The 14829-nt window shown below is 32.3% G+C and overlaps 1 protein-coding gene across 2 annotated transcripts in view; it reads left to right on the top strand.

Annotated features, from left to right (window-relative positions):
• LOC139085674 (zwei Ig domain protein zig-8-like) overlaps positions 1-14829 on the top strand; it is a 49893-nt gene that overhangs the window by 20422 nt on the left and 14642 nt on the right. For both annotated transcript variants that reach the window (XM_070633786.1, XM_070633787.1), the window contains exon 2: positions 13436-13602. In XM_070633786.1, the coding sequence (XP_070489887.1) occupies positions 13436-13602 (167 nt within the window). The remainder of the gene's footprint in view (positions 1-13435; positions 13603-14829) is intronic.

The following is a 14829-nucleotide window of genomic DNA, read 5'->3' on the forward strand; positions in this document are numbered from 1 at the left end:
TCATAAGCTTACAATTGTCTCCTGAAATATCTCGATAAAAATACGATAAAAATTGAACTTTCCATCCCCACCCCAACCACCTTCCTTTTTCATTCCTCGCGATGGGAAATTTTTGTAAATTTTTCCCTTTTTTATAGCTTCTTCTTCTTTTTTGTTGCCATTGTTGTTGTTTGTCTCATTTAAAATGGCACTTTATTTTATGGAAAGAATACTCAATGAATGTTTAAGGGGTCGATTGGCTGTTTTGTAACTCATAGTATGCTAAACAGACTCCAGCTTATGAGAATGCTCTTGAGCATGCCCACAAAATTCGAGTATGTTCCAATACATTTCGCTCAGATGCCAGAGGTGTATTTAGGTATACGCTTGACTTTTGGTCAGCTTCAGAGTCCATTTTGGCTTTTCCTAATCCTCTTGAGTATCCCAATGAAGTAAGGGTTCCCGATGACTCCCCAGATAGTCTTGAAGATCGTAGAGTCTCCAATACCAACACTCCGGGACACCAAACAGTAAACACTCTCATTTAGATGAGTATGCTCATTGTCTATTGGAGATAATTGTTGTTTACTCATCCATTCTTCATTTTTCCCAACTTTTTCTTAGACAGAATAATTATTCCAATCTGTCTAACAGCATTAAACCTTGGAGAGTTCAGACAAACGTGAACATAACAAGTGAACGACCCCTAAGCTATGGAAAGAATGAAGAAAAGTTTTCAGCGAAATGAAAAATCTATATAAATTTTACCTTATTTCCTTCACATTTCATCCTCACAATGTATTTATTTTCTAAAGTTTTTCTTCTTTTTCTTCTCATTCCAACCATTTCTCTTGTTGATAGCTCTTTTTCTAAACTTAGACGTGTTTATTTCTTCATTTTTTGGTTGTTTTATTTTTCTATGCGAAATTCTTGAATAATTTAAGGAATTTGATTTTTAACATTAAATTCTGACTCGACACTCGAGTCGATTTGACTGAAAAATCATTTCCTTCCTCTTTTAAATATAGAAATATCATAAAATGTGCTAAATTTCCTCTCAATCCCTAAGCACCTTGGCTGCAGCAATCATTCTTAAAATACAAAGTAAGGAGAAAATTTAATAACGCCGTGAAAATTTTCTCTCTTTTTTTAATAATGATAATGATGACAATGATGATGATGAAGAGAGTGAAAGAAGTGATAAAAGGAAATGAAAATAAATGAAATTAAATTAACAATCAGATAGACAATTTATGAGCATTTTTTTTCATATTTCTTATCATGGTTCCATTATCGTTACGCTACTGTTGTTGCTGGTCTTTTGAGGGGAAAATTAGGGACCGTAGAGATGAAAATCAGAGTTGGGCAGCAAAAGGAAAATTTGTCAATTATTGTTTTGTTTGAGAATATTTATGAGGATGAGGATGGAAAATTTATGAAGTTTTAGGGACCAATAATAAAAGGCAATTCTTTAATTTTGATATAATTCAATTTGCATGCATTTAAATTAATTTCTTACGCTAAAATACAAGCATATACTTAATGATTATGGTACCGAGTGCATGCATTTTAGAGTTTCTTACATGTGTAGAGGAGTGGGGTAAACGGACCAACGTATAACTCTGAAATGTACCTGGTTGGCGTTCTGATATATTTACTACACATGCTTCAATAGTAGTGTAGATCAATTATGATCCTTGTCCTTCTTTAAACGTGTCCTAAAGCTAGCTCTATCGCTGGCTTCCGTTTGTCAATTACCGAAACCAAATTCATGACTATCTGTATCGACAGTTTCACTCAATCAGATCTCGAAGTCGACCCGAATTTAAATGGAGTCTAGTCGACAGGAATCGACCTTTTCATACAAAATCCGAGTCTTCTTCAAGCTATTCTCTCCATAAGTTCTTAGCAAATTAATTTCGAAATTTAAAAGTCTTCGAATCGCATAAAATAATTCAAAGCAATTCTCAGAAATCCTTGAACCTCTTCAAAAAGTCAAGATTGTAAAGACTTGAAATTAATCAAAATCATCACAATGATTTAAAATTTGAAATATTTCCGAGAATTCTCGTTAAAAATTCAGTTGCTTTAAAATTTTTTAAAGTGTCTCTTTTTCTTGCCTTTAAGCTTGTTTACTTTAAACTGACAGTCACATCTGTGGGAAGACATACATCCGCAACAGTGAAAAATAAAAAAGAATTCGTCATTGTCACATGCGTGCATACATATGTATATATACAAAATTATATATTTTTAGAATATGTGATAAAATTATGTTCGCGACTATGCATCTGTAATAATAATAATACATCAAATGTTCAGTGCTGTGTATCGTAAAAAAATTTTTTGATGTGGGCTAAAGTCTGTAATGGAATTTATGGTCTACAAATAATCAAATTTTATATGGAGGAGGGTCTTACCAAAAAATAATGAATCAAATGGGAACTGATTTGGAAATTTTTGTATTTTATTGACATCATTTGTGACTCCTACAACTTAAATTTTGGAGAAGTTACGTCTGCATTCAACGCCTAATCTTTCGAAAAGCTATGAATGAAATGAGTAACTGGGTATTGTGAAGAGATGATTATTGAGAATCAGTCACGTGGATTCAATGAATGGAATAATAGATGTCGATCAAAAAGGAGTTCCCGAGCGTTACAAATGAAGAAGGGTCCGCCACAGAATTCTAAAGACTTTTATTGTCCATATCGCTTCCTAAATTAGGCGGCTTTGTTTTAATAAAAGAGGTTTAGCGGAACTTTTAAGTTCCGCGGCGGAACTTTTTTCATTTGTGCCACTCAGAATTGTAAACACGTGTAACAAGAACATCAAGTTTTCCCACTGGAAATTTCATCAAAAAACAAAAACTTTCTAAACAGGTGTTAGTCATAAAATATTCAAAAGTTTTGTAAGATTTCCCAAAAGATTTTTTCCACTAAATTACTTTTTAGTGGATAAAAAAAAACTTTCAAAGTCATTTCTTTTCCTGAAAATTGTTTCAATAATTACAATTGTGTCTATACATTATATCCATTGTCCTTAAAAGCTTTGTACTACTTTATTCATGTCACAGAAGCACAAAAAATTTCCACTTTTTCATATTTTATCGCTTCTTTTTTAGATGAAATCCACAACATTTCACGTACTTTTACTTTCATCTACAAAGTTGTCGTTTTGAATGTCCTTGCTATACCTTGGAGGCAGTCAAGTGCTTCTGTGTTGACGAGATGATGAATTTCAGTAATTCAATTACACTGTCAACATTTTCTTATGTCAGGTGTTCTTTTATTACATGTACTTACTATGTATGTAGATATTACAGCCATGGCAATGCTTCTTACAGCTAAAATTCAAGAAAAAATTTCTTTTGTAACACGAGAATTACTGTTGAAATGAATTATTATCTTTTCCTTCATTCACGTAATCAAACCATAGAGAAACCGGTGCCATTACCTTTTTTTTTTCTTAACTTCCCTTTCTGCCCCGATAGGCCACAAAAATTTTTCTTCATTTTCAGCATCATTTTCTATTTTCATTCCATTACAAAAAAATGTAAACCCATCTCATTGAATGAGATATCTACTTGTTCTCTTTATGTTACTTGATAGGCATCACTGTGAATTATAATGATGACCAGCAATTGAGAATGAGAGAAGGATACGAAAGGTACAATGCAGAAAGAAAATGAATTTATTTCTTGAGAGTTTATCAAAAAAAAATTAAAATATGAGTGTGGATTGTTATTCTATGACTGAAATGTCCATAAATTTTGCTATTGTGACTTGAGATGCTGTGAATAAATTGCAAAAAGTACCCAAAATTCAGTTCAGCCTTCAACTTTCAAAACTAGATAATGAGATATGCAACCCATAGCTGTTGACTACAAAACACCATAAAATAGGTTCGGACGTCAAGAAAGATTGGCAATCAGACTTGAAAAAAGCTCTTTTGTTTGGCCATTCTATTGCCAACTTCTTACTTCCTTTCTTTCCCTTCATTCGGTCACGCCAGCAGCACCCAATTTAAGAAGCACATCATTGTCGATGTGTAAAAGGAAGTGAAAATAAAGAAAAAAAATACTGAAGGTATTACAGTTACCAACACTTATGCTTTATTAAACGCTGGCAGGTCATGAATGCTTCCGTCTTATAAAAAGGCATACCTATACATATTTATCAAAATTCATTGTGCAAAAAAAACACATTTTTTGATATGGATATGAAGTATCGTATTGTGTTACTTTATATTATGTGGAAAGTACCTTTCATTCATTTCTCTCCAACTTTCACATCCAATTTTTATATTTTTTCCATACATTTACTTCTTACCTTACATTCTTGCTTACCAGCATCTAGTGAGAATATAGATCGTAAAATTTATTGCCTCGTTGGTTCCAATTTATTGCAAATGCTTATAGTAATTTTAAGAAATATTCATTTGTTGACCAAACTTAATATTTTATCGTGTTTAATCCCTTTAATATTGAAATTAAAATTAATGAAGTGTGGTTTTCGTGGATGTCTAGCAATTAAAAGTTGTGTATTTGAGGAAGGTGCTTGATGCTAAAATTTTGTTCATCAATATAAATGACTCGCAAATAAGTTTGACGTTACTTTGGAGATTATGGTGAAAAAAATGTGTTCGCAAGTGCTACACGAGGGCTTTTGACTTGCTTTTGACCTTTTTCTGAGATTTTGAAGCTAATATGCACATAGAAATGGCACGTGGCTTTGATACCGAGCGACATAGATGAAGTAAGCTGTCATGGAGCGTTTAAGGATCAGTTAAAACTATTTTGTTAACATCAAATGGAAGAAGCCTCCATGCAACCACATGGAAGAGCTTTGGTGGAGCCTTCTTCATTAGTGTTGCTCGGAGATGTGCAGTAAGCCCGTTTATGCCTTGTTCAAACGTTTTTTGGTATATTCGAGTAGGAAAATACTTGTATGATAGAAAATGCTTAAAATCTCATTTAACACATTGCTAATGGACATAGAACTTCACCAGACCATTCAGCAAAGGTGTTCATTTCGGATTTGACTCCAATACTTAATATTCTACATGAACGCTTACCAGATACAGAACAAATAACTCAAAAATATCCTCCAAAATTAATGCACCATCAAATTTTATTCGTCCATTCTCCATATTTCATCCATTTCTCTTACATAAAGTCAGAAATCAAGCCAAAAATTTCAAAAAATAACAAAAGAATATTTGAGAAAAAAACAGTAGTTGCCTTTCTGACTGACTTCATTGAAATAAACAACAAATGGAAATGAAAAAAAAGGAATCAAAATGAAAAATAGTGGATTAATCAATTCATGTGTATATGGATATGCTGATGATATACCGAAAAAGGCTTAGTCATTGTATAAAATAAACCTTTGACGTTCATCAAGGATTCTTTTTTTATTCTCATTCTGTAGCTTGATTTTTATTTTTATTCTGTATGTCATGTTGAACCATCCCATTCCACGCTAATATTGTTAAAATAATCAGAAAAAGAGGGAGTGAAGGAACAGCAAGATGATATGATATATATCTTTCCATTCACACAAAGTAATCACGAACAATGAGCATTGTTTGGATTTTAATTTTTTTCCGGTGCTTGTCAGGGACAACTCAGTGAATTCACATTTCAGTATGAGTTAGAGGTGGGCGATATCCGGTTGAAATAAGCTATAAGTATGTTCCATATAAGAATGGGAGGAAGGAAAGAGGCTCCATAGATGTATAGAAGGGCAAATATGTTTTATTCAATATTTTCCTTTCTCATCTTGATGATATAATAATATGTAGATGTACGTATGTATATCTATGGATAGAAAATGTTTATCTATACCAAATATTGTTATTTTTATTTTCATTCCTCATACTGTTATTGTTGTGTGCTACTTTTTTCCCGTTACTGACAAAAGCTATTGGCTCTGTAACCTTATATCATCTTACATTAATGCTCTTTTATTTTTCTTCCTCTTCACTTTTGATATTTGCCAGTTTTTTTTTTATTGTTGCTGTAACTAGGGGTTCCAGACAATTGCCTTACTACGTCGTAACTTTACTCATGTACTTGACATTCTATTGTGATTTTTATTATTAAATTCTTAATAATCCTATGAGTATCCTTTGTGAACTTATTTCCTTTGTTCTTTTACTTGGAAGTCAACAAAGTTCATGAACAATCTTTATTCAAAGTCACTTAGAAAGGATTGTAACTACTTGAAAATCATGAAATTTACCCAACCTTCAATTGACTGAATCACGTGAAATTTTTAATGACACGTGTTTTCAGTTTTCATTCAAGTATTTTGGATGTTCGGAAGTAAGTTTAATGAACTTTCAAAATCAACAAAGTGAAAATTTTAGATAATCATAATCAAATTATTATCCAGATATTTGGGGTATTCTAAATAGACGCTACTCGTGCGGCAATGATTTACAAAGTTTTTAATCAGCCAAATTATATTTTTCATACTAAATAAGTCTGGCCAAATGATGCTTTCTGGTAATTTGAATCTGTAATTTTGAAGATTTGGGCCTATTGTCACATTCAGAGAAAGTCTGTAGACAGATCTGTGTATTGATGACTTCTACCAGGGTTTGCAAAGGGCAGGAACGCGCAATACAGGTTTTCAACACCCATCAGCCTATCCTACCAAAGTACAATAGCTACTTCCACCTCCCTGTGGTGCATTCCTGGCCAAGGACGAAACGTAATTTAGGAGATGATCAAGATGTTCCTTTAATGGATGATGGTTATTAAACATGAAACTAATTCAACGAACTTGACAAGAAGTCGACATAAATTAATCAAAATTTTACAATATTGAACCTCTAACCAGAGTTGATATACCGCATAAGCATGCACACAGTGACTGAAACATAGCCATCACCAACAGCTACTTATATGACTTTCCACAGTCATTTAGACTCTTACACATTCTCCTCATCCTCATCCAAGGCAATTCTTCATCCTCCACAGCCATTACATCTCCTTCTGTTGTTTTCTTTTCTCCTCTTAGACATATTTCTTTCTGTTTTACTCGTGGCTCTCGGGGTAGAAATGAATAAATATTATCATGACGGGTACGGAATCATATTTCATTTCTGTTTTGGACATGATAGTGACAGAGCAAAAATCACAATTTATGAGTCGAATAGAAAATAATATTCTTTTTTTTTATATCAAATACACAAAAATGAGATTTTGAACGATGATGCCATTAGTTTCATTTTTATTTCTCTTCTTTTTAATGCTCTTTTTATTGTCATTATCATTAGCTTGAATATTAATTCTTATTTTTTTTAAAGAATGAAGAGATGAGGATTTGTTTTTTTTTTATTATTGTACGGGATTTCTTTATGATTTTAATCAATTGTGAATAATTTATGAGCATAAGCATTAATATTAAGCATCTATCAAAAACATTTATTTTTTTCTCGTTTCTATTCAAAATTTGGTCAATATTTCAAGAGCCTCTAATGGATGAAAATTATGCAATTTTGGAACTTTAAGGATCTTTCCGAATAGCACAAGTCGGTTAATCGAACCAAAGTTTGGTACCAGAGCGATGTGACTCGGATAGTGATGCAGGATTTTAACCAAAACAGACATTTAGTCAGAGTCACGTCGGCCTGGACAAAGCTCGAAGTTGACTCGATATTTGTAAAGAAAAGTCGACTATAGTCAAGGCAGAGCTTGAAGTCGTCTCGAATTTTGTGTGAAAAAGTCGACTCAAATCCATACAAAACCCAAGTCGACTTCAATTTCTGGTCCTAAAAACGGATTTTTGACCAATTAATCAATTTGTGCAATTTGAGATTTTAAAAGCCTTTATTGAATACAAAAGCCACAAACCACATCCAACTCTACCTGAAATTCCAAACATATCTATAACATTCATCATTGTTTTGAATCAACCAACAAATCTAATTCCAAATTGAATTGTACATGCATTGAAACTGGCATTTTTCCTTACAATAACCAGTATAGATTGCCTAGATGCATTTAATATAATGGAAAAAATTTCAAACTTTTACAAAAAGCCTTTGTTGAAACAAAAAAAAACTATTTATTCCAACATTTCCATTCAGTTACTTTTTTATATTTTCTTCTGATCCCTCTCTATTGTTTTTCATTAAAAAAAAATCTCCTCTGCCAATTCAATTACGTAGATGTTTTTATTTCTTGTGAATATTCGTGCAGCTGTTTATTTCAATTCTCGAATTTTTGTTCATTGGAATTATTTTTTTCTTCTATTTAACTTTTTTCTTTTATTTTTTCGAGGGTTTTGGTGGATATTTTGAAGGATAAGTGCATTGGTTGTAGTTTGACCGACTGTTGTTATGTCAATTGGAGAGACAAGGAAGTTGGAGTTTCTGCATATGAATGGATAGGGTATCAACTCAAGTCAACTAGACTCCATACAATATTATAGTTGACTTCTAGCCCTGGAGTCCAGAGTGTTGTAGCCTCAAAAATATTTCAACTCAAATGAAATGCGCTCTAAATCTGAAGCGTACTTTCAACTTTATTTTCATGCCTTTCAACTTTATTTCAAAAATGTGAAATTTTTCTGTTATTTTTTCAACTGCAAAAAAAAATCCCAAAAAAAAAGTATTTAAAAATTAAGCAAAAAAAAAAAAGTTTCATTTCTTCTAGTTTTATCATCATTTCCGTTCCTCCCTCTGTTTGTTATCTCATTTATATATAAACATGCTGCAACTGAATTATCGAAGCTTTTCTGAACCAGCTGAGTATCATCATGAAACTTTATTCATTCTATATAGTCTCTGAAAAAAATAAACTTTACACAAATACACGGATAGAGAGATGAGATTGGGAAGTAGAATTTCCTCATCTATACTTAACTTTATTCTTTCTTCCTCACACTCTGTTGTGGCAACATTCATTACTGCTTCACCATACACAAGAGCTTTTGTTTTCTGTCTTGTGATTTAGAGTGTGAAATTTAATTAAAAGTATAGTATATGTGAACATAAATTGAAAAGTATATGGTAGAATACGAGAAAAAAAAATGAAAAAAGATGTGCTGCATTAAAAAAAATTTAATGCGAATAATTTTAGAACGACGGAATACTTATTGTGATTCATGTGATGAAGGTAATTACCTTATACAGGGGTTGAAGAGTCAAAGTGGCTTGGTGGTGGTATGGTTTAGTGATTCGGTTCCTAATCATCTCAATACCGACCCTGCGAGTTCTCGAGACTCGACACTCGTCCTTCACTTGTCCATTTTGAATCATACATAGTGGAAACGCGGCTCACAGCCTCCCTTTGAATGCTACAGGCAATAATCTCATGAAAAGTGTGGTTCTGATCCCACTATAAGCTGTAAGTCAACTGAGAGCCTATTAACCGCAAAGAGCTCTAACTCAGCTCTACATCTTAATTATCAGAAGTTAAAGCTGATTGATTGTCGCGTCACAAAACACTCAACCCCAGCTACTAACTTAACAACTCTGCCTCATCAAATTACCAATTTAAGCGTGCAAACCCAAAAATTATCTTCAAATTATTACTCCTGCTTAATAATTGGAAATTAAGATTACCTCTGCACTCTCTAAAACAGTATTACACATAATTGGCAAATGGCGTAACTTGATAGATTCTTCAAGTAATCTGAAGATTTACTTTGCATTAGAAGAGCATTAGCATAAATGAGAGAAGTATGAATCCTTAAAATTATCTCTCTAAATGAGCAACGTGATGGAATTAATAAGAATTAAGGATCATTTTTGGTGCCTCTTCAGATTATAAGTAGGGTAATTGCTACGGGCTTTTCTCCTTTTAACCTTACAATTCGTGGAAATTTTTATCATGGAATCAAATTTCCACAACTTAGCTGCAAGGTACAGCTCAAGAGATTTTCTAAAATAGCAGTAATCTTGACTTATTGAATTCTGCAAATTATTGCAGAAAATTGGAGTGGAATGGACTAGAAATTTTCCACTTCAAATTTTCCCCTAGCTGCACGAGGTTGCAAAATTCAGTTTTTGCTAGAAAATAAGCTTAAAATCAGGGGCGTAGCCATTAAAGCACTCTTACGTATTGTCGTCATCGTGACAACTTAGCAGCGTCTTGGCGATTTAATTGTGCTGTTTGGGCTAATTTTCATCGCCAGATGGATTTGAGGATCAATTCAAGTGATTGAATATGCTTCAACTTCTGAAATACAATAACAGACTGTTGAATTTTCATAAGAATTTGAAAGAGATTTCCCCCAAAAATTGCATTTTCTTAAGGATTTTTCACAAATTTTTAAAAAAGGACTGGATAGAACAGAAATATGAATTAACATGCAATCACAATGGACAAGCTTCTTCCATATTTTTCAACATAATACTGCCATACACGCAATCATCTCGTCAATCTCAATTTAGTGTATAAATTCATCTAATGTTGATCATCTGCTTGACATAGCATAAACGAATAGATAGATATCTATACATATTTAACAGTAGGTTAGTCCATATGCCATCCATTCAATTTTTTCGGACATCAGACAGCATACGACACAATAAAGATGATAAAAAAGAAAATGAATAAGACTATATATGTCATGCATTATTCATGTACATAAAATTTAAATTGTTTCTCATTTCCTTTCGATTCTGCTTTCTTTGAAGAAGCCTGTTGATAAGAGAAACAAAAGGAGAGTCAGATGAAAGGGTTTTTGGATGATATAGATAGGATGGCTAAGTAGAAGCTCCTTTTTTCATTCCATTGAACAATTTTTCTTGTATAGTAATTTATTTATACTGAGAGACATCATAGATCTAAGGCATTTGCATAAATTTACGCATGTATTGATGATAAAATCTGGTATTTGGTTTATTAGGTTGATTTTGTCAGAATTATAAAGACAGTTAATGGATATTGAATGATGTTTTGATCGAGTCTTACAATCTGGATCTTGAAAATGAACTGAGTGGAAATTTTTATGGGAGTTGTGCTTAAATGACGTAATATTCAAAGGATATATGGATTTTTTTAGCGCATATTTCTTTTTCTGGAAATCCCGGGATTTCACAGTGCCGCCCAGGTCCCGAAAATCTTCCGGGAAAGCATATTATGGAGGCTAGATGACTTCAAAACTTGAAGTTGAGTTGAATTTCACATTAGTTTGAGTTAAGTTGACGTTTTCATACAAAATAACTAGAATTGACAGATAGGTGCCTTTAGAAAGGTGCCCAACAGCATCATGGTAGTTTTTGCTTTTATTTAGGGAATATCTATGTATAAGCAAGCCTATGCAAAGTCAGTGCTTGTAATAAATGTGTGCCTTTGATACCAAATCAATATAATACCAGAATAACAGTCTACTCCAAGCTCTGGATGACAATTTTTTGAAATTACACTTCAATTTTGAAATTTAAACACAGCAATATGTTCCATGGCTGCAACAAATCTGCCTCATGTCCAGTTATAAGCTTCAAATATCACAACAACCTCCATAACTCTGGAATTAATATTTCTCATGAAATTTAACAATTCCTACTCAGGAATCCTCTCCCATGACTTGACAATAAAAATTTTCTTTGAGTTTTTTCAAGCTACAAAAGTTGTACAAGCACAAAAGTCTTTCAAGTAACATTACATAAAATTGAGAAAGGTTTGATCGTAAATTGATTGATTAAACTTGAAGACTATTTTTCATTTGACATTGAGTAGCTCAAAATGGAATTCCATTTACTATACAAAATTTCCCTTTTATATCTTATATAAGCATAAAAAATTTTCATAGAATTATTGAAGCTGAAGCTTTCTCGTCATGCCCTGATAAATTTTTAAGAGTGGATAGTTTGTGAAATTGATTTTCAAATTTGAATGGACATATGTTTTGAAATTTATGGCATAGAATTTGTGATATTTTCTTTTTTTATAGTTTATACATTCTTTATAGCTTCTGTCCTGAATTTTAAATTGAGGTACACAATTGCTAAGTTGAGATATTTATTGTTGGGTGAATGAACTTTTGGGTTATTGAATAATTAATTTTATTAAGGCAGATGCTGTATTTTTACTTGATTTTTCATTAATAAATTTGAAGCTTTTACGATAGAATTTGATGGAAAAATGTCTGGTTTACTGCTGTATCCATTGCCTTATTTTAATATTTGAATATAAAAATTTATATTGAATTTAATTAGAGCAATTAAAGGATTTTACTGACTTTTCAAGTTAAAGACATTTTTGTTAAAACTGAAAAACGTGAAAATCATGCAAAATATGTCCTAAAAAGTTTCAATATTACTTTATTAATTGAATCACAAATTTTACACCCATGAAGCCATAAACTGAAAATAAAAAAAAATCGGATAATTCAATTTAGGGCTTGAATAATCAAAATGTACCTATCTATAAATAAATATGTAATATAAATGGGATTATTATGAGAAAACAGAGATCGTTCACAGCTCCTCATGCTGTTAAACAAGAGATTATTCTGTAATATCTACTAATAATAATTTTTTTTTTTCTCCTTTTTCACTTGAAAAAACCTTTTTTTTGCTCCTTCACATATTCTACACATAGTGAACAGATAGGAGATAGAGATGTGTACATATAATCATACACGGCACATAGAGCAGGAAGAGGTGACTTTTTTTCCTAGTAGAGATTCTATGATGTCGAAATATGTGAGCAAAAGGCATAAAAATATCCATTTTATGAGTCTGAAAATGAAGTTGGTTGAACTTCCGGTTCCGTAATTCTTTTATCACGAGGAAGTGATTGGGCAAAAATCTGAGTTTTCTAAAAATTAATTAACATAATGAGATTTTGAATTTCAAACCTTAGCGGAAGTTTGAGTTCTGTGCCTTCCACCATCAAAAACACAACCGGAAATAACTCAGGACGTTTATAAAAAAAGAATTTGTCATGGAATGAGTCAACACACTTCCTAAAATAAAGCGCACCAGATTTTAACTTTTATATCCCCTAACAACTCTATGTCTCTTATAAAGTGGTTACTGGTTAAGCAAAGGCAATATAATTACGTTTGATGTTGTACATATGTGATGATAGGTGAGAGATAACAAAAAAGGAAAGCAATTTTCCAAGAGAGTAGAATAAAGAAAGGAAAAACCTCCTACAAATACATTTCATGTATGTAAGTAGTCATTTCCCATTTTTTTTGTAATTCAATGATGTGGAATGTTTTGTGTGAACAAATTTTTTTAAAATTCTGAACGAATTGGAGGAGATGTAAAATGTTTATTCAATCCCTTTTTATGTTCATGATCACAAATGGACGACCCTGCACCTGAACACCTTTTTTTTGTCTACCTCGGATGATCATGATTATTATAGTGACGATGATGACTATGACAATAATAAGATTACATTTGTACCTTTTTTTTTTTTTTGATGCTTAAAATATTCAACCACAATCTTACATTTCCTTTTTTCTTGATATCTTTACAGGTGCTTTCGCTGGTAATTCACGAAAGTTTAGAACAGAATTTTTACAAGACTCTCCTACACCCGGCACAGGCCCTTATTTTGACACAACAATATCGTCAAATGTGACGGGATTAGTAGGCAAAACTGTACATTTAGTTTGTAAAGTAAAAAATTTAGGAAATAGAACGGTGAGTTTGTGATTTTTTATATACATTATGCTGCTTTTTTTGTGTATAGCTTAAGGCTTATGAAAAATTTATACGTCTAAATTGTGGAACTAGTTGATGTTGCTTATATGAGTTTCTGGTGTTTATAACGCATTTGTTGCCGACAACATCATGACTTTACTAAACTGTTGAGGATTGCTTCTAGCACGTACTAAATCACCAACCAGTCCATCAAATAAATACCATAAATAGACTCAATACACAATAGATTGGTTGCAAACCTTCAACATGACATGAAAAAATAAGTTTTGGCATTTCGACATATTTAAGCTACGTGGGATACTTTCACAATTTCGCTAAACAAAATCACTGCAATTGTCGTCTGTAAAGCAAGAAGAAAAATTCTCATTATACTTGAATGAATTCAATGACTTTCATTTTTTGTGATACAAGAAAAACAGCAAATGCTAGTCTTCTTTCGTGTTTCTCATCGAGTGCTGTTTCTGTCATTATGGCTCTCCATCCACTTCTGTGCCTTCATTCCTCCCCCACGCTTCAACAACAAAGCACAATTTGTATGCATTCAGTAAAAAAATATATAAATATATTTCTTCTTCCATCATTTACATACCCAAAAAAGCAGCAACATCAATGTGTATTGTTAACAGCATCAACAATAAGCATAATGATACACTCGAAAAAAAAAAATGAATAAATAAATATACACACATAAAAGGGGTAGGGAAGTGCACATATTTTCATGTATATTGTCTACAAAAATGAAAAATTTCATTAGACATTCATATTATGGCATCATGAATTCATTTTTCTACTCTGACTCTGTTTCTTATTGCTCATAATATTATTGTGTGATTGCCGTAGGAATGTTTCTAGTCGAGAGTTGACTATTTTCATATTTAGGTGGCTTATAGCAAATATTGTACTATAAAACATGAGTGCATGAAAAGGGGCTGTGATTCAGGGTTGGGGGCTCATATTATGGATGTTCATGCTAGTGTCAGGAATGTCAATGTTACTGTCATCCTTGGAATTTTATGGGAAATCTTCCCACGAGCCTTTAAATCCTATGAACATTCCTATCAGCATAACAAGGATAACGAGGAGCTGGGGAAGCTGTTTATATCCCAAATGTACGTAAATCATTCCGTCAAAAGGGTTCCAATTTTTTTACACCAATCCCAACCCTGATCATAGATTGTACAACACAATTTACATACTTTTGGTGAC

The sequence above is a fragment of the Chironomus tepperi genome, unplaced genomic scaffold (assembly GCF_022539635.2).
Source record: "Chironomus tepperi strain 1889 unplaced genomic scaffold, CSIRO-AGI_Ctep_v1 contig_80, whole genome shotgun sequence".
Taxonomy (NCBI): domain Eukaryota; kingdom Metazoa; phylum Arthropoda; class Insecta; order Diptera; family Chironomidae; genus Chironomus; species Chironomus tepperi.